Consider the following 17,980-nt stretch of genomic DNA (forward strand, 5'->3'; position numbering starts at 1 on the left):
GAACAAGGAGCTGGGGCGCAGCTCAGCCCGGCATGCATGAAGCACGGGTTCCAGCCTCAGAGCTGTGGAACAAAGCCCGTGGGGCAGAAGCAGGGAGGCAGACTGGGGGAACCCACCTGCAGGGCTGAGGGTCTTTTTCTCAAAGCACCCACCTCCTCAGAGTAGACAGGCCTCCCAGCTGGCCACGCCCCCTGAGTGGTAGCACCCACCCCCTCCGAGTAGCCACCCCTGAGTTGGCCACACCCCTGAGTTGGCCACACCTCTGGTTGGAAAGCCACGCCCCTGAGTGGTAGCCAAGGCCACCCAGGCCCCACCCCTCTCTCTACGGCCCCTGAGCCAGTCTTCAGAGCAAGTTCCCGGTCGTTAGCAGGGGTCTTTGCTATGAACATAGAACTCTGATTTCCTAACGGTCCAGGAGGGCCTCCCGGTGGGGGCTGCAGCTGTGTTTTGAGTTATGCCATCTTTGTTATCCTGCTTCCCTTTTCCTTGTTTCCGCCTAATCCCATCTGCTTCCAGCCTTCCAGGAATTGTTCATAGCCTCAGCTCGCTGAAGGCAGCCTTCTCTCTCAACATCAGTTTGGTTGTGGGCTTGGACATTTGTGGCCGGAAGGAAGTTAGACGTGGGGGTCCCCCGTCTGACGTGCCGCTCTGGAAAAGCAAGCGTGTCCTCTGGAATCACTAAGTGAAATGCTGCGCCGGAAAATTCCAAACGGAACGGGGCATCCGCGGGCACACGTGTGATCCTGACTACTCAGGAGGCTGAGATCTAAGGGTGGCACGGTTCAAAGCCGGCCCTGGCAACGACGCTGATGAGCACAGCAAGCAACGCATAGGCGCCGTCACAGTCCAGGCGCGTACCTGGGCAGGGGCGACACACTCTCAAAAATAACCGGGGCGAACAAGGGCTGGGCTGGCTCAGCAGTAGGGAAGCTCCTAGGGACAAGACCCTGTGTTCAAATCCAAAGCCCAGTAAGTAGCAGTGAGAGCCAGTGGAGCCGCAGTGGCTCACAGCTGTCTCCCTCCCCACTCGGGAGGCTGAGATGCAAAGCCGGCCCACGCAGACAAACCAAGAGGCTCTCACCTCCAACTCACCATCCGAGAGCCGAAGCTGGAGGCCGCCGTAGCGGGCTGAGAGAAGACTTCCACTCACAAAAACTCATGTCCTCCTGGAGATGATGGTAGATCTAGATGAGAATTCAAGGATACGCACCTCCTTCCTTCAGCTCTTAAGGAGTTACGACAAGCCAGGCGCCGGTGACTCAGGCCTGTCATCCACGCTCCTCAAGAGGCTGAGAGCTGAGGATTGTGGTTCGAAGCTAACTCATCCAAGAAAGGTCTATGAGCTTCTGATCTCCAGTTAACTACCAAAAAGGCCAGAAGTAGAGCTGTGGCTCAAAGGGTGCAGCAAAAAAGCTCAGGGACAGTGCCCAGGCCCTGAGTTCGAGCCCTAAGACCAGCACCAAAGTAAATTTTTTAAGAGAATTCTTATCAAGGGTAAGTGTGACAGTGCACACCTGCAGGGCCAGCCTCTTGGGAGGCGGAGGTTGGCGGATCGTGGTCTGAGGTCAAGTCTAGGCCAAGTTACCCTGAGCCACTGCCTGGGAAATAAGTGAAAGGCAGGAGGAATGCGGCTCCTGTGGTCGAAACCCCTGCCTAGAAAGTGCAGGGCCCGGAATAAACTCAAGCCCCAGGACCATCACCGAGATCTAACAGAGTGGGAAAGCTCCAGGCGCACATGAAAAAAAGAGTAAAGAAAAAAACTACTATTATTTTAGGTTTTTACTAAGAAAACGATGTAGACAAGAAAGCACACACTACAGTAACTCAGACGTCCGCTTCGTCTTCAGCAGTCAAGCTGAAGCCGGTGGCGGGCTGGCAAATTTTAACAACTGGCTCTGCACAGTGAAAACAGGTAGGTTGTTGTTGTTTTTTCCAATGCCTGTAGCATTTGCCAAGGTGAACGTGAATGCTCCCCACCACGGTGGTTCCCAGCTCCCCGGGAGAAGCGGTGGTGAAGAGAGACATGGGCCTAGCACCAGCGGCTCACACCTGGAATGCCAGCTACTCAGAAGGGACCGGCAGTGGGTCAGATCAGGCTGCAGAGGGAGGGAGGGAGGGAGGGAGGGAGGGAGGAAGGGAGGAAGGGAGGAAGGGAGGGAGGGAGGGAGGGAGGGAGGGAGGGAGGGAGGGAGGGAGGGAGGGAGGGAGGGAGGGAGGGAGGGAGGGAGGGATCTTAGGAAAAACATCCAGGGCTCCAAGGTTTTCATTTGAATTACAAATGATGTTAAAATAGCCAGACGTTTTTATGTGTACTAAAGGAAGAGGAGGATTTCTAAAAGATTGAGAAGTACTCATCTAAAAGAAAGGCAATAACCACCCTCCAGTGTCTAAGGAGGTATTCAAACCAAGAATCTTATTTTGGGCTGGGGATATAGCCTCGTGGCAAGAGTGCTCGCCTCGTATACATGAAGCCCTGGGTTCGATTCCTCAGCACCACATAGACAGAAAACGGCCAGAAGTGGCGCTGTGGCTCAAGTGGCAGAGTGCTAGCCTTGAGCGGCAAGAAGCCAGGGACAGTGCTCAAGCCCTGAGTCCAAGGCCCAGGACTGGCAAAAAAAAAAAAAAAAGAATCTTATTTTCAACGTCCATTATGCTAATTAACAGGCCGCTTTATTTTCCTTCTGTTTTCCGGGATGGAGACCCGAGGCTAACACTTATTATGCTAATCTGATCTGATCTAAAACTATTACAACAGCAGAGATGTGAACTGGTGCTCTCCCAGGGTAGCCCTGGGGATGAACTAAATCCCAGGTGTCCATGCTGAGAACCAACTTCTGATCACAAGAGCCTGGCTGGTGCCAGAGTGGCTAAAATACACACAAATACACACACACACACACACACACACACACACACACACACCCCTTCTCCTCCGCCTTAGGACACTTTCCAAAGCAAAGCGAGGGAGAGAGGAAGGGGGAGTGATTGCTTGGTGATGCCACTACGCACAAAAGAGAAGCAGCTGAAATTCAGCATACACTACTGACAGGTGTAGCCTTTAGAAAGTGCAGTACATCCAGTTTGGGGCCAGAACTGGGGCTTGAACCCAGGGTCTCGAGCTCTTACTCCAATTGAGCCACAAATCCACTCGCAGCTTTTCGTTGGTTAGCTGGAGACCAGGTCTTTGGGACTTGGGGCCTGGGCTGGCTACCAGCCCCCATCCTCACACCTCCGCCCGGGTAGCGAGAATTACAAGTATGAGACGCGCAGCGCTTGGCTCCATGTTTATTTTTAAAAAGCAAAAAAGTCCTTGAACTCTGGATCCTCCGGCGTGGAGCAGGAATTACAGGCACGCACGGGCGTACCCAGCCAGCCCCAGGCTGTTTACTGAGTGGCTTTGTTTTCTCAGTGAAACTCTTAAGGAAAGACTGGCATCAGCATATTCTGACCCAGATGCCTATTCCAAAATCAAACTTTGCTGTATGACGTGAGTGACCCCATTTTTTTTTTCTTAATCTAATGAGAAAAAAAAAAAAAAAAGACAGGAACCAGCTCACGTGAAATTCAGCAGCTGCTCTAAGAAAAAGTGACATGACACCCTCTGTGATCCGCCCGGTAAAAAAGCTAACAAGAGCAGAAAAGAGGAAAGCGGTGGAGGACTGTTTTTAAAGACTGTGGGGACCCCCTGGGCCGTCCGTGCACAGGACGTTAGGCATGTGACACAACAAGGGGGCTGCCACGCGTGACACACGCCACAGAAGGCTCCGTCAACACCACCATCCCTTGTCACGGCTACCTTGGCTGGCTGCCTTGAATCTAGAAGTATTTTACCTAGATATTCCCTCCTACAAAAATGCTCCGAAACTCCGAACACGTCGACCACCTCAAATGGAAAATTCCACCCCTTAAGTAAGTAATGAGGCAAGTGACCGTCAAAATATACCAACGCGATGGGCACCGTAGAGCACACGTTTAGTCCCCGCAGCTTGAGAGGCCAAGGTAGGAGAACAGCTTCAGCCTACAAACTCAAGACTAGCCTGGGCAGGCAACACAGTGAGATTCTGTCCCTAAAAGACAAATAAATACACAGGAAAATAAATGTGTGCTCTGAACGACACAAAATTACCTTCAGAGACCAAAATCACACCGGAACCAACTTAAGCGTTTGGCCTTGGGTCCTGTCCCCAATGCGTCTCGTCGTACGCCATGCAGGTAAACGTCCAGTAATCTAAACGCAGCCAGAGTGGCGAGCGTTTTGGAGGCGGCACACTCGGTCGGTGTACACACTCCCGAACCACCGTGAAGGGGGCTCAGGCGCCCGCCTCCAGGACGGCGCTCCATCTCACCCGCACGAAGCCCTCGAGCAGGGCGATACAGGGCTCGCACGCCTTCTCGCTGTCCTCCTGCTCACCGCCACCTCTCACAGAATGATGCGTGCGTGACACACGCGTGGAGAGGAGGAGAGAGCACGTAGGCCGGCGGAAGAGGGCACGGAGAGGCGGTCACTCTGGTTTGAAGCACACATGGGAGCCAGCAAGTCCCACGTCTCAGGTAGGACGACGGGTCTGTCCCTCGGGTCTGGAGACTCAGGTCCAGAATGACGGGGTTCAAGGCCAGCCCGGGGAAGGAAAGTCCATCGGCCACGTCCGCGGACTCGCCTCCCGTGTGCCGAGGAAGAGCTCGCCCCGACGCCATGCCGCGCGGGTCTTCCAGCCCATGCCAGGCGTGAGGCAGGGGGGAGGCTACTCCCCACAGCGGCACCCGCGATCACGCGTGCTCAAGCCGCACCCCCGTCCACTAGTGGATCCTGAGACGGCACCGTGAGTCGGGACCTGAGTGTCACCCGCGGGGTAGCGGCTGCCGCCGGGGCTCTGGCGGAGGCCGCAGCACGACAGAAAACGTGGATCTGCCAGGCACGGCAGCCAGGGCGATGGAAGCCGCTGCACTGGACGCCGAGCGGAGAAGCAAGAGAACGAGAGGAAGCAAGAGGAGGTGCGGCTCCCCCCACTCCGAGACAACGTCCCCAAGACAGCTTGGCTGAGGGACGCCGCGGAGAGCAGGGGACCCCAACCGAAGGCGGGGCGAGCACTGCTCGCCCCTCAGAACCGATGTGGCTCCGGTCTGCCGTCCCTCCTGCTCAAGGCAAACGAGACCGCAGCCCAGACGCCGCCGAACACGCCCCACGGGCGCTAACGACCAAGGCCTCGGCTCCTAGAAGCCCTTCCTCGGGAGGACTGGGGTCCTGTGCGCCTCCTCGAGTCGACTCTCCAAGCCCTCAAAAGCAATGCTGCTGGCCAGACAGATGCCACGGATGCTGGGCCCTCAGCAGAGGCCGAGCGGGAGAAGCAGTGAAGCCCAGGAGTTCAAGGCCAGCCTGGGCAACGTCGAGAGACCCTATCTCAAAAACAACTTGTGTGGGGAAATGGGGGAGAACAAAGAAGGGGGTGACCAGGCCCCGGAAGCACTGTGCTCATAACCCGACTTAGGGGGCTGTAACCCCTTAGTACAAATATTTAGTAATGACAATTATTCTTAAAAAATTAAACATCAACAAATAGGCTTTTTTTTTGGCCGGTCCTCTCAGGACCGGGGCACGGTCCCTGAGCCTCTTTCTGCTCAAAAGCTAGCATTCTATACCTGAGCCACACAACGCCACTTCCAGATTTCCTGAGTAGTTTACTGGAGAGGTTAAGTCTCACGGGGACCTTTCTGCCTGGGCTGGCTTCGAACCACGATTCTCAGATTTCAGCCTCCTGAGCAGCTAGAATTACAGGTGTGAACCACTGGCACCTGGCTATCAAACAGGCTTTTAATCTAAGTAGAGAAATCAAAAGCTACAAGGGCCGGAACGCCAGTGGCTCACGTCTGTAATCCTAGCTGCTCAGGAGGGGGCGATCTAAGGATCCCAACTCAAAGCCAACCAAGGCAAGAAGGTCTATGAGACTCTTACCTCCAATGAACCACCCAAAAGCCAGAAATGGACCTGTGGCTTAAAAATGGTAGAGCTCAAGCATAAAAGCTTAAGGACAGTCCCCAGACCCCTCCCCCACCCCCCACAGACACCCACAGACACACACACACACACACACACACACACACACACACAACAACAACAACAAGGTTGTATAATCCAGGAGATACAAGAAGAAAACAAAACATTTTGTAAAGGTAGTGAGACAAGGCTTGGTGTTAGAGACACCAAGGTGCTGGTGAATGCATCAGTATAAAACACCCTGTCCCCCCACCTACTAAAAAACGCCAGAGCAGCCACTGAGAGAGATGCCGTGCCTCAAGCACATGGGTGCATTCTCCATCAAGAACCTTCCAGGACTGCCCTGGCTGCTGATGAAATCAATGTCTCCTGAGCGGTGGCATGATTATTTTAAGTAAATTTATTCCTCCCAGGCCACCCAGATAAGCGACCATTGTACAATGACAAAACCACCCTTTTACTATTTACTTCGGCCTGCAGTGTACCATGGAGATATGCCTTTTATTCTTTGCTCATAGACACAATGAAGCCTGAGGGCTATCAGGTATTGTAGACTCAAGTCATAATGGACACTGTTCCCTTCAAAACGCTAGAATAACATCCTCAAAATGCCCCAAGTTTTCCATTCTCCGGGAGCCAAAGGAAAAGTGGAAAGAACCATTTAGGTCACTTCAAGGCACTGCGGAGCGGATCTCAAGGAATAGAATATTTTTGTGTGTGTAACAAGACACTCAAATCAGATTACATGCACAGGCTTTTTGAAAGTGTTGGGGAGAATGTTAATCACCTCTAAAGTGTAAGAGCAATTTATAACAAAAGCCAAAACAGAATTAATCTAGGGCAGAGAAAGATGAGTCGGGCTGAGGCAGCCTGGATAAATCTAAGAAATCTACAAGAAGACATTAAACTTAAGGTTCAGTCCTGTCTGTAAGAGGTATGAATGTTCAGACTTACATAACAATACCTCATTATCGCATTAGGAATAGAAAATGCAATGCCTACGTTCTGAGCGCCGTGAACTTAATAGTGGCTGGCACACACAGACGGTAAGAAAATCCTCTCCCAAGTAGCTGGGGTTAGCACGGAGCCGGCGAGCGACACTCACCTACCACGCTGGGGCTCTGGGGAGACGCGGGGGACAGCAAGAGAAGGAAGAAAAAAGCTACCGACCTATGAAGGATAAGTAATGATCGGGACACGGCTTTTTCCCTCTTCTTTCAGTGTAAAAAGAAAAAAACAGGAATGGCCCCCAAGAAGCTGAAATCCAGGCTGGGGCTCAAGAAAAAGAAGTGACCAGCCTGCTCCCAAACCACCTAGAGACACCAGAGGTAAAGAAAGAACATTCCAGCCCACAGCCCCTGACCAGCCTCTCCGCCTCCCAGGTGATGGATTCTGCACAACACCCGCGGGCCTGGTGCGGTCAGGAGCAGGGTGGCCCCGAGGCCCGGGCTGGCCCCGCGCTGCGCAACGAGACCTCGCCCACGAAGCCCGCGCGCTCTGGGAAGCGGGGCCGCCCTGGTCCGCTTCTCCCCTCTGAGGGGGCTGGGACAGCTCGGCCCCGGGCTGGCCTGGCAGCCACGGGCCCATCCTCCTCACCAGTGTGCGCAACCTGCGTTCACGCACTTCAGCCGATGCGACGGGCACAAGGCGCCCCTGGAACCGAGCGGTGGGAGACAGCGTGGGAAGGGAGCAAGGGGGGGAAGATGAGAGAGAGATCACGCCACCACGCACGGAAGGGGTTCCTCGCCGTGTCTACTTCCCGCTGGTACCAACAGTATTTGGTTTTACGGATTGCCAACTAAATGGGGGTATCAGGACGTGAAAACACCGACTCGCAGGAAACATTCGGCCGAGTCTGCCGACAGCTATTCGGATCCCGCGCAAGCCCTGCGGTGGGGCCAGGGGCAGCCAGGGTCCCCCCACCCCCACCCAGCGTCCCCTGGGGAGGAGCTCACTGGGGCTTCAAGTCCCCAGTGAGCAGCCTCGGGTAGGATGACCCCCCGACAGACCAAAAGCGAGGGACCAGCCGGGTACCCACAGGTCACACCTGCAATCCTAACGGCTCAGGGGGTCGAGATCCGAGGAGAGCAGTTCAAAGCCAGGCCGGGCAGGATAGTATGTGAGAATCTAAACTACCCCCCCCCCAAAAAAAAACCAGAAGTGGAACTATGGTGTAAGTGCACACGTGCCGACCCCTAGGCGACGGTGCTCCAGTCCCGGCACCAGAGAAAGACAAACCCAAACCTTCTGCTAAGTGTTTTAGTGTTTGGAAAACGAGCACTTGACCTTACTGCCATATAAAACAGCAAATCATTCTTGCTGTACCACTCACCAATTTTTCATCTTGAACAAAAACATTTCAGAAACAAACATAGGGTACTGTAAGGGGCTGGGATGCAGCTCGGAGCTCCCGGGGTGCTGATGCCCCCACATACTTCGCATCTTGGAAGGGGTGTCCCCTGCCGCCCCCCCCCCCCGCCCCAGTACTTGCTTCCTCTCAGCCTTCACAACTCTCTTACTCCTCACCCTCAAGAAGGCCCTTAGATGACTTTCCTCCATCTCTACTTCAGACATCGGAACAACCAGCACCTATTTATGTCAACTGCTGGAGGCAACTTGAGAATATTCCTCCCAAATCCTACTGCACTGCTGGTGGGAATGTAAACCAGCACAACCACTGCGGACAGGAGTCTGCAGGCTCCTCACAAAACGAAACCTAGATCTTCCCTACGACTTGGCCATACCGCTTCTGGGCCTCTACCCAGAACAACACAAGCCAGGATACCATAAAGACACCCACAGTGAGTGCAACAAAAAATGTGGTACCTATACACAACAGGATTTTACACAGCCACCAGAAAGAATATTATCACATTTGCCGGGAAATGGATGGATGGACCTAGAATAAATTATGGTAAGTGAGGTAAGCCAAGCTCGGAGACAAATGGAATGCTTTCTCTCATAGGCAAGAGCTAGACCTCAAATACACTGGGGCATGATAAATTATACAGGACCATAGACACTCCCATGCAGTGAGACCCAAGGAAGACACCCTCAAGGAGGAACACAAAGGCGCAATGCTTATGTGCATCTGATCCTATGAAATAATATTCTCGCAATGAACGCCAGGGAATGCAAACAAGAAGTTTAATCTTTGTTGAGGTTTTTGTTTTGCTTTTCTTTTTGTCTTGTCTTCCCCTCTCTGTCTTCGGGAGGGGAAGGGGAGACACAGAAACGAAGCGACAAAGGGTGAGCAAATGCAGCAGTGGTCCTCACTGGACACAACGTTGAAACTGAACCATACAACTTGTGGGTGGGGACAAGCAGGAAGAATTAAGAGAGAGCAAGGGAAGAGGTGACACTATCCAAAAAGAAATGTACTCGTTAGCTGATTTATGTAACTGTAACCTCTCCATACGTCATCTTTATAAAAACAAAAATTTTTTTAAAGAACCTTCCTTCCAGATCTCTGAAAAGAAGCTGCAAAGGAAACAGCAAGCCACAGGTGAGCATGCGAGCTCCGACATCCCAGACAGCAGGTAAAATACAAGTTCTGATCACTGATGGGGAGCCTGCCTCATGTTTGAGGTCCGGGGTTACACCCCCGCCCTGCCCCGCCCAGCAAAGCACCAACAACAACAAAAAAGGTTTCTGGTACTGAAAAATAAAAATAAGGTTGTCAGGCTCTCATCTCTGTAAACAGACACCAAAATCATCGATACACACGCACACGGTTTGACTGTGGCCCGGGAGACGAGGGACGGGCCAACACGCCTTCACCGCACATCCCTCGATGGAAAGAAACAAGCGCACTTACGTTTCTCGTCGTCGGCGTGCACCAGAGAGGCCACCCTGGACAGCACATCCAGCGGGGTCCCCATTCCTGGCTGAGCCTACAGGAGGAAAAAAAAAAACAACAAAGGGAATTCAGACGTCTCAAAGTCGTCAGGGTACCGGGAACGGAGACTGGGGCCTATCCTTCGCCTGAGCAAGGCGGCGGGTTCGATCCCCAACACAGAAAGAATTCTAGTGCTGGACAGAATGATTCTTCCACCAAATGCCAGCCCGTCTCCTAAGGAGAAGATTCTTCCCCTCTGAACACACGGGAAGGCCCTGGGTCCAGGAAGAACAAGGTTCAATCCACTCTGTCCACTCGGCTACACTATTCCCAGGAAGCGGTCCACGTCGGAGCAAAAAGAAGGGCGATGGTGTAGATGCGTGCCTGCGTTAGCTGTGCGTGTTTAATCGCGTATGTGCACACAAGCCTGCCCGTGCGGGGATCCCCCGTAAACATCAGCTTTGGAAACAAAGGCCCCGTATGAACGGAGGGGTCACCCCCGGCTGGACTGCGGGGTGGGCTCAGGAGCTGTCACGGAAATGACTCTGACGGGCCCCTCTGCTGGGCTCCTCTGTTCTCTCCACTCCCTGGTGGCCGCGGGGGGGGGGGGGGGGGGGGCGGGGAGGACCCCCGCAGGTGCTGCCTGCCCAGTGAAGTGAGCTGCGCGACGCTGCGGGAGTCCCCACTGGCGAGTTCAAAGGCATCTGCAGTCCAGGTGGCCTGTAGGCTTCCGCGCTCCACCCAGAACCCAGAGCCCAGAACCGACCTGTGTGACACGGGCCGGCACAGCCAGGAGGCGGCCCATTTCCACCGTGCCGGGCTCCCCACCACCCGCCCATAGCACCGCGGCTCACCGCGACTGCCCTCCTCGCTCTACGGCCTGACTACAAAGGCCCCAGACGGACGAGATCTAAAGGCGGAGGACAGCAGGAGCTGGTGGCTCACGCTTGTGACCCTAGCTACTCAACCACCAAATTATAGCCACCGAAAAGCGAGGCGCGGAGCTGTGGCTCAAAGGGCAAAGTGCCAGCACTGAGCAACAAAAAAGAAAACAGCTAAGGGACAGCACGCAGGCCCTGAGTTCAAGCTGCATTGTCGGTGCACGCACGCAGGCCCACACACGCTTCCCAAAGTTACAGGGCAGAAGGTAAGGGACCGGGGTAGACTTGGGCTCGATATTAGCTGTCTTGTCTTTTTTGGTACTGGGGACTGGACCCAGGACATTGTACTTGCAAGGCAAGCGCTTTGCCACCGAGCTACATCCCAGCCCTTGGGCTCGATTTCATAGGCATCACGGAGCCAGGGCAATCTCTGCAGCAGAGAAGTCGCTGGCTTGTCCAGGCGGTCAAGTCGTCCTGGCAGCAACGCAGAGAATAGAGCGGAGCGGGGAAGCGTGGACAGGTGGAAAGACGGAGCGAGAGAAGCAGGCCCTTGCTCAGAAGGCAGCCAGGGTGAGCGAAGAGGGAATGCAGGCGTGGAGAGTCAAAGAGGCCGGAGCGTGAGGAACACAACAGCATCCCAAACTAACAGGAGAAACGATCCCCTTAACCAAAAGGAAGGGGGACGAGTAACAACAGAGGGATAAGAAAAGCCCAGCGTGGCGGGGGCACCCCTGTAATTCCGGTACTTGGGAGGCAGAGGCTCAATCACTTAAGGTCAAAGCCAGCTTGGGCAAGAGCTTGACTCACAATTATTCTGAAAGTAACAGCTCCTGACTTAAGAACAAAGCCAGGGGGCTGGGGATATGGCCTAGTGGCAAGAATGCTTGCCTTGTATACATGAGGCCCTGGGTTCGATTCCCCAGCACCACATATACAGAAAACGGCCAGAAGTGGCGCTGTGGCTCAAGTGGCAGAGTGCTAGCCTTGAGCAAAAAGAAGCCAGAGACAGTGCTCAGGCCCTGAGTTCAAGGCCCAGGACTGGCCAAAAAAAAAAAGAACAAAGCCAGATCTGGAATCCACTGACAGGAAAGATTTGCCGCGCTCACAGGCAAGACCAGGGTTCAAAACCATGATTTTGAGTTAAGTAATGACTGACACAAACACCGCATACCATGCTTGGCCCACAATTCCTGTGAAGCTCAGGAACAAAAAATTTCAAAATTCTGAACCTGACTGGGTGACTGGCGGTTCACACCCATGATCCTAGCTACTTCAGGACGTTCAGATCTGAGGATCACAGTTCAAAGTCAACCAGGACAGGAAAATCCTCTGATGAACCACCACGGAAGCGAGAACTGGCGCTGTGGCTAGTGGTAGAGTGTTAGCCTTGCACACAAAAGCTCAGGGACAACACCCAGTGCCGTGAGTTCAAGCCCCAGGATGGGAACCAAAAAACAAAACAAAAACCTGGAAGAACCAAGTAAAGAGCTTGCCCTTAGGTTAGGCAAATTATGCATAGAAAGTATCGAAGTGTAATGGTAGTGCACAAGATTGGTGAGCTGACTCGGGTACCATGAAGTCTACACCCCCTACCCAAGCCAAACCTCTGGCGCTGGCTCAAAGTAGACAGACAAGAGGATCAGATGTTTTGAGGCCCAGCTGCAAAGACCAACCATGTAACTGCGACCTTGTTAACCAAGCCATCGGGCTTCCAATCAGACACCTAAGTGTAGCAAAGAAAATGGCTGGGGAGGCTGACGACAAAGGAGGGCATGGTCCGTCATCTCAAGGACATTCAAGGGCACAGGACCACATGGAAACAGGCAAGACACAGAGGAGATGACTCAAGATGTCACCAGTGGGGGGACACCTGCTCGGCAAGCACAGGTCCTGGTTATGCCCCCGGCACACCAAGGGGGGCGGGGTAGGGAGGAGGAATCTATCTTAAAATGAAACGTGTGTGCTGTCATTAGCGTTCCCTGATAGTGAAAAGCCCTTAGGAAGCTCCCAAAGCCACCGGAAAGGTTCATGCCACAAGGAACAGTGGCCCACGCTAAAGCCAGCGCTTGGGAGGCTGGGACAGGCCAGCCAGGACTAGACCATCGCCCCAAGGCTCCTTCTCAGCCCCCGCCCCGCTGGCCTGCCTTCCCTATGGGACCACACCGGAACATTCCTTCCCAGGTCTTCTCCCCGGAAGGTCACGCAGGGAGCACCGGGCACGGAGCCCAAGCCCGCCCACCCTGACACAGGTACGAGAGGCCGAGGAAAGCCCAGAAGGGCCCGACAGGTGCACACAGCTGAGAAGTTCCGCTTCCGAGAACCTGGCCCAGGAGGAAAAGCCAGGAGTTTCTAGAGGCTTCTGCAGGTACCAGGTGTGAAGTGAGAACAAAAGCCACGAGAACAATAGCACAGGTGGCAGGCAGGGGTCAGAGACCGGGCACACTAAGCAAATAGACTTGGGAGATAACAGTGATAAAACAGAAGGTCCTATAGGAGTGCGCTGTGCTGCACTGTTGCGGGGAGGGGAGGGAAGGGGAGGGCACCGAAGGCTTTGGTGTGGGGAAGGGGGACCGATGGGCAGCGTTGTAACTGTGGTCCTGGGAATGTCCTCCGCCGCACCTCTGCGACCACGGGGCGACAGGGACGGCGTCTCCTCGCTCTTGCTGGGGGGACAAGTGCGTGGACTTTCTAGGTATGAGGATAATGAACGACGGGGAGAGGGATTCAAGGAGTAGGGCGTCTGCCAGCAAATGTGAGCAAATGTGAGTTCAGTACCGCTCCCTTCCCCCAAAACGTCAGTTAGCTGGGCGTGGCGGCACACACCTCTAATCCCAGCACTCAGGAGGCGGAGGCAGGGGATCAAGAGTTCCAGGCCGTGGAAAGTAGAGCTGTGGCCCACGTGGGGGGCTGATAAGGCTTGAGCAGAAAAGCCAAGCCAGAATGAAAGGCCACAAGTTCAAGCCCCAGTACTGACACACACACACACACACACACACACACACACACACACACACACAAAGAATTCTCAGGGAATTCACACCACAGTGCAAGCTGGCAGAATTCCCACCCAAGTCTAAGTCCCCGCAGTTACAGCACCTCCGCTGGGCAGCTGTTAAAGCCAGGCAGTGTAACTCGGGCCACAGTGCTCCCTGGGTCACACATTAGTCTCACACACACACACACACACACACCCCACACACACACTTCCTCCTCACTCGAAGCCAGTTACGCCCTAAAAACATCCATGCACTGGGAGCTTGGTGCCTTCACGCGGCCTTGTTTTCCACGTGCTTCTGTGTGAAGGCACCTTAGTGAGTATCTACCATTGATGCACCAACACTGAGCTCAGGGCCAACCGTCCGGGAAGCCGGCCCTGCGTGCTCTCTGCCGGGTGGGCGTAGCACCCCGGGCTAAGGAGCACCGCGGACGCCCGAGGCCATCTGAAACCCCCAGATCACAGCCCCATCACAGGCACCGGGGCTCACGCCTACAACCCCAGCCCCTCAGGACGCGGGGGGACTATGGGGAGGGTCGCAGCTGGAAGCCAGCTCAGGCAGGAAAGTCTGTGAGACTCACATCTCCCACTCGCCACTGGCGACTGCGGCTCAAGGTGGCCAAGTGCTAGGCCCCGAGTCCAGCCCCACGAAAGACAAGGGAAAAAAAGTGGGGGGGGGGGGGATAAAACTACAAGGACACCGTCCCCCAAAAGCACATTCATTTACACATAGTTGGAGGGCTGAACCAAGAAGACAGACTGCCCTGTGTGGGTGTACACACACACACACACACACACACACGTACACACGCGTACACTAACGCCCCTCCCCCCAGCGCTACCACGGCTGTTTCTGGAATTGCAAATAAATGTTACTGAGTTGGCAAAATTGTAAGTATGGATAATGCAGATGTGAATCGAATTACCCGGACGTGCAGCATGAGATACAGAAAGCACACTCAACGGGGCGTGGGTCCTTTGCCGAACGACGACGACACTGTGCCCCAAACAAGAAGCGGTGGTGGCGCAGCCTCTAGGCCGCCCCGACAGTACCAGGCAGATTTGATCGTCCAGTCCCAGGACAGTTTCCTGCCATGGGCCGCGTGGGCTGGCCTGCACTCTCCTCATCCGCTCAACAGGAAGACTCGCCACCTCGTCCAGAAAGAGGTTCCGAAGCATACAAGGTTTGCTCTTTCACCAGAATCCCCGTGGGTGTGCTGATCCTCGGGCTGGAACTCCTGCTTCCGCCAAGGCTGGTGCTCTACCCCTTGGAGCCACAGCTCCACTTGCAGCTTTTTGGTGGATGCCAGCCTGCGGCCTGGCTCAACCAGAAGCTTTGCTCTGCAAACAGCCCCTCTCTCCGTGAGGCAAGAACCTTGTGTGTCAAAACCCACCCCAATTATCTCCTAATTTCCATTGTATTTTTCAATTTGTCTGACCTTTATCTCCTGAACTTACAACTATCACCATTTTATTAGTCGCAGAGTTGCCAAACACCTTTTATTTATTTATTCTTATTATTTTGTTAGAGAAAATTCATGAATTGCACACCAACTCTAGGGGGAAAAGATACCTGGGGGCTGGGGATATGGCCTAGTGGCAAGAGTGCCTGCCTCATATACATGAGGCCCTGGGTTCGATTCCCCAGCACCACATATGCAGAAAATGGCCAGAAGTGGCGCTGTGGCTCAAGTGGCAGAGTGCTAGCCTTGAGCAAAACGAAGCCAGGGACAGTGCTCAGGCCCTGAATCCAAGCCCCAGGACTGGCCAAAAAAAAAGAGATACCTGTAAGAGCAAGTAAAATCTTCTGGGTTCGTTTTGGCAGTCACAGAGGTGGTTAACAAGGGTGACTCTATCAGAAGTTAATTAAAAGGAATTTTCCATGAACAAACATTTAAAAGTGAAAAGTTTTACTGTCATGGTTAGGTTTGTAGGAAGTATTCAAATCAGCTGGAGGGCTGGGAATGTGGCTTAGCAGTAGAGCGCTTGCCTAGCACGCAAGGAAGCCCTGGGTTCCATTCCTCAGCACCACATACACAGAAAGAGCCAGAAGTGGCGCTGTGGCTCAAGTGGTAGAGTGCTAGCCTTGAGCAAAAAGAAGCCAGGGACAGCGCTCAGGCCCTGAGTTCAAGCGCCAGGACTGGCCAAAAAAAAAAAAAGCAGCTGGAGACCAGTGGCTCATACCTGTAATCCTGGCTACTCAGGAGGCTGAGAGCTGAGGATCATGTGCAAAGCCAATCCAGGAGAGATAGTCTTGAGACTCTTACCGCCAATTAACCACCAAAAAAGTCACAAGTGGAGTTGTGGCTCAAGTGATAACACACCAGCCTCGAACACAGAGAGAGCTAAGGAACAATGCCAGGTTCTGAGTTCAAACCCCAGTAGGGAGACACACACACACACACACACACACAGAGTACAGAAAGTAAATTTGACATTCTAAATCAGCAAGAGTGCCAAGAATTATGTTTATGAAACACTTCCAAACCTTCAGGGACTGTTCCTTCGTAAATACCCTAACAGCCAACACTTTCAAAGCATCTTATCCCCGTGATTCCTGAAAAACTCCGGGACTGTGCCGTCTTGGTACCGGGTTAAGCATAACTTTTTCCGACTAAAAAGAAAAATATCCAACTCTAAGCTGACTTAGAACTCAAGCTTATTAAATCTCTAGAAGTAATGCGCCAGAGCTGTTTTGTTTTTTTTTTTACTGCTGCAACAATTCAGTTTTGGAATGTTAGGCCACGGGTTATTTATAGCAAGAATTATCTTCTTAATTGTATTGTGTTTTTGATCAACATAAAAATTAGCTTGCATTCCCTTCCAAATGGAAAGCCAAGGCAGGCTGCCCAGAAGTGTGGGAAAACAGTGGCCAGGGAAACTGGCCCGGGATTAAAAGCTGCCAGAGTTAAAACAACAAATTGAGAGGTTTGCCTGGTTCCCACCGCGGGGAAGATGGCCTTCCAACCCTGCGGGGAGGGGGGGGGGAGAGAAGAACAGAAAAGAAGGGGCCCTTAAAACTGCCTTGGGTGTAAGAAACTCCCAAGGAAGGAGAGAGTGGTTTCTGAATCCACCTTACATTTCGGGACGGGTGGTTCGGATCCCGGATCCCGGAACCCGGAGCCGGGCCCCGCCGCGGGGAGCAGAGGGTTGGAGGCGCCCGGAGGGGCGCGGAGCCGACCTGCAGACCCCACGCGCACACGGACGCTTGCAGCCCCTCGGGTTTTGTTTGGTTGTCTTGGGTTTGGGGGGGTGGTTTTTTTTTTGGGGGGGTGGCTCCTTTTACACTCGGAAGAAGCCGTGGCCACCCCAGCGCGCCGGGCCTGCTCGGGGACCCGGGTGCGGGTGGCCGCCCGCGGGGCCCCGGCCCCCGCCCGCCCGCGCCGGCTGCTGGTTCCCATTAACCACACAGGAAACCCGGGCAGCGCCCGGATCAAAGCCGCGGCGACTTTGTTCATCCTCGGCTTCCACAGACGGAGCCCAGCGCCCGCGAGCCGGGTCCCCCGGCCGGGGACAGCCCGACGGCTCCGGGCGGTGACCCCCCCCCAGGCGCCCGGCGGGACACACACCCCCGAAACAAGGCGAAGACCTTTGCTTCGGGGCGAGGCCTGCGCCCGCCCGGGCAGGAAGTCTGCGGGGAGGACGGAGCCCCTGCCCCGGCCCGGCCCGGGCCCGCACCGCGCCGCACCGCCGCGGATGCGGGGCGCGCGGTCCCCAGCGCGCAACCCTCCCCCCCCCCCCGGGACGCGCGGCGGGTGGGACCCCGGACCCCTCCACCCGGGACTCCGACCCGAGATGAACCGCCCCGCCGGCCCCCGTGCGCTTCCGCCCTCAAGTCGAGCCGGGGGTGAGGACACCCCGCCCCCCCCCCCGCGCCGCCGCCGCCACCCCCCACCCCCGTGCGGGAGGGCGTCCGCGTCCCGTCCCGATCACCCGGCCCCGGACCCGCCCGGCCGGGCCGGCTCCCCGCACTCACCGCCGGGCGGCTTCGCCCGCCTCGGGCAGGCCGGGCCCCGCGGGTTCGGGAGGCGGGGCGCACTCGGGGCGCGCGGACGCTGGGCGCGCTCCCGCACCGGCCGCCCCTCACACGCGCCGGGCAGGCCCCGCCGCGGACCGGAGCGCCAGGAATGCCAGGAATGAGACGCCGCCCGAGCGCGCCCGGGTTCCGCCGCCGCCGCCGCCGCCGCCGCCAGGCCACGCCCCCCGCGCCGAGCAGGTGGGCCGGGCCCAGGTGAGCGGGGCGGGGCGGGGCGGGGCCTCGCGCGCCCGGGCGC

The 17,980-nt window shown here is 55.2% G+C and overlaps 1 protein-coding gene across 1 annotated transcript in view; it reads right to left on the bottom strand.

The window, feature by feature from the left end:
- Vgll4 (vestigial like family member 4) overlaps positions 1–17,714 on the bottom strand; it is a 66,046-nt gene extending 48,332 nt beyond the window's left edge. The window contains 4 exon segments of the mRNA XM_048356282.1: positions 9,810–9,886; positions 10,645–10,650; positions 17,091–17,096; positions 17,686–17,714. Of these exon segments, the coding sequence (XP_048212239.1) occupies positions 9,810–9,873 (64 nt within the window). The 5' untranslated portion in view covers positions 9,874–9,886; positions 10,645–10,650; positions 17,091–17,096; positions 17,686–17,714.
- Between the last annotated feature and the right edge of the window lie 266 nt (positions 17,715–17,980).

Source organism: Perognathus longimembris, chromosome 10 (assembly GCF_023159225.1).
Source record: "Perognathus longimembris pacificus isolate PPM17 chromosome 10, ASM2315922v1, whole genome shotgun sequence".
Taxonomy (NCBI): Eukaryota; Metazoa; Chordata; class Mammalia; order Rodentia; family Heteromyidae; genus Perognathus; species Perognathus longimembris.